General features: G+C 40.8%; 1 protein-coding gene across 1 annotated transcript in view; it reads left to right on the top strand.

The window, feature by feature from the left end:
• The window catches only part of RTTN (rotatin), a 185,588-nt gene that overhangs the window by 12,400 nt on the left and 171,011 nt on the right, over window positions 1-2,177 (top strand). The window contains 1 exon segment of the mRNA XM_023725021.1: window positions 1,835-2,059. Coding sequence (XP_023580789.1) covers window positions 1,835-2,059 — 225 coding nt within the window.

Consider the following 2,177-nt stretch of genomic DNA (forward strand, 5'->3'; position numbering starts at 1 on the left):
CCGTGAGAGGAGCAGTTGTCTCTTGGCTTGGTTATTTTCTCCTGACATCGCTGCTACTGTTCCTACTGCTGTAAGCTAACAGTGCTTCATGCTTGCTGTGTGCTTGGTGCTATGCCAAGTGTGTTACATACATTGTCTCCTTCAGTCCTTATAACAACCCTATATTAGGATTGGTATTATCAATGTAATCATAATTTCACAGAAAACTTTGAGGTCTAGAGAGGAGGGAAGCCTCAACCCAATTTCCAGAGCTGGTAAAGTGCAGAGCTGCGGTTTGAACAACATGATGTGAGAATCTGTGTTCCTCACTCATTCTTGTATAATATGTGGTGCTTTACCAGGCATGATTGTTCTCTTTACTCTTCGAAAACCTCCTCCATTTCCTTGTGTGCTACATACTTTTAAATCTTCACTTTTGAATGAACAACTTCCTCAGGGAGCCTTTCATAGTTTCAGAGCAGCCTGGGTCATTTTCATATTTTGGAATGCTTGTTGTTGTTAGGTGCTGTCGAGTGGGTTCCGACTCATAGCAACCCCACGTACAACAGAACGAAACACTGCCTGGTCCTGTGCAATCCTCACAATCATTGCTGTGTTTGAGCCCATTGTTGCAGCCCCTGTGTCAATCCATCTCCTTGTGGGTCTTCCTCTTTTTCACTGACCTACCTTACCAAGCACGATGTCTTGCTCCAGGGACTGGTCCCTGCTGATAACATGTCCAAAGTATGTGAGACAAAGTCCTGCCATCCTTGCTTCTAAAGAGCATTCTGGCTGTACTTCTTTCAAGACAGACCTGTTGATTCTTTTGGCAGTACATGGTACATTCAGTGTTCTCTGCTAACACCATAATTCAAAGGCATCAATTCTTCTTTGGTGTGGAATGCTTGATATATTGAATGTGAACAAATGCTGAAACGAGTATAAAATTTGGGGGTTGTTAAATGTTCAACAGCATTAGTGTATTTCTGTGATTCACCTTCATTTGTGGATAACATCAAAAGGCAAAATTTTGAGGTTCCTTGTAAATGTGAGGTTCCAGCCTTTCTATAGCACTTTTATCCTCACCTCCATCACTTTACACCCAGCGTAAGAAGTTTTTAGTGAAGAAAGCTGGGAAAGATGGGGTGTTCCATTTTCTAGTGGTTTTTCAAAATCACTGTGTGATTTTGAATGTACTAAATAAATAATCCATTTCCCATCATGTTTTTCTGGTAACTTTCTTCAGTAGCAGACATTGGCTTATTTAGAACATTTTGTGAAAATCACAGAAAATTTAGGAGACCATATGAGCTGTTTAGTTTTGCTGATCTTATAAGTTGATTACAGAAAGACTTTGCTATAAATCTACTTGTTTTCCTTTAGAAACAAATGGGTTATCAGTGCTCGTGTTGATTGCTGCTATAGAAATGGGAATACATTTCCAGATACTCAGTTTGAAAAATAAAATATAAATATATTTTTGACTTCACTTACATTTTTGAGCCGTCTTTTTGGAATTTAATCTCATAAACTTGTCAAGGCTTCTAAGAATCTTACCAGAATTATTGTGTGAAGCATTATACAAACCTGTTGCTGAATAGTTGATTCAAACTCATAGTGACCCTATAGGACAGAGTAGAACTGCCCCATAGGGTTTCCAAGGCTGTAATCATTACGGAAGTAGACCGCTACGTCTTTCTCCTGCTAAGTGGCTGGTGGGTTTGAACTGCTGGCCTTTTGGTTAGCAGTTGAGCACTTAACCACTGCACCATCACAGCTCCTTGAAGCAATACAGATGTGTCTAATATGAGTCTTCTAACATGCCAGGCAACAGATGCACAGTAAATCTGTTAAGGGTGTTTTCCGTATTCATGGTTTATTTTTTGTCTGTTTTACAGTGGAAGCAGTAGTCATGCTCATGTGAACTCCAGGATGTCTGTCCCTTCTCCCCTAGATGTGGGGCACGTGGACCTGCCCGAGCTGGGAGCTGAAGACACCCTGGGACTGCAGCTCCAGCAGCTCAGTCTCCCCCAGTTCTGTGTCTCCGTTCTGGAATCAGCAGTTCCTCTCTTGAGGACAGGTTAGTTGTTTTGAAATCATAGTCTTTTTCCATAATTTCTGGGTTTTTTGTATGTTTTCTAGGACTCTTATTTTTCTCTTTCCTATTTTAGGGCCTCTAGAGTCTGTGTTTACTTTTC

The sequence above is a fragment of the Trichechus manatus genome, unplaced genomic scaffold (assembly GCF_000243295.1).
Source record: "Trichechus manatus latirostris isolate Lorelei unplaced genomic scaffold, TriManLat1.0 scaffold00278, whole genome shotgun sequence".
Lineage (NCBI taxonomy): Eukaryota > Metazoa > Chordata > Mammalia > Sirenia > Trichechidae > Trichechus > Trichechus manatus.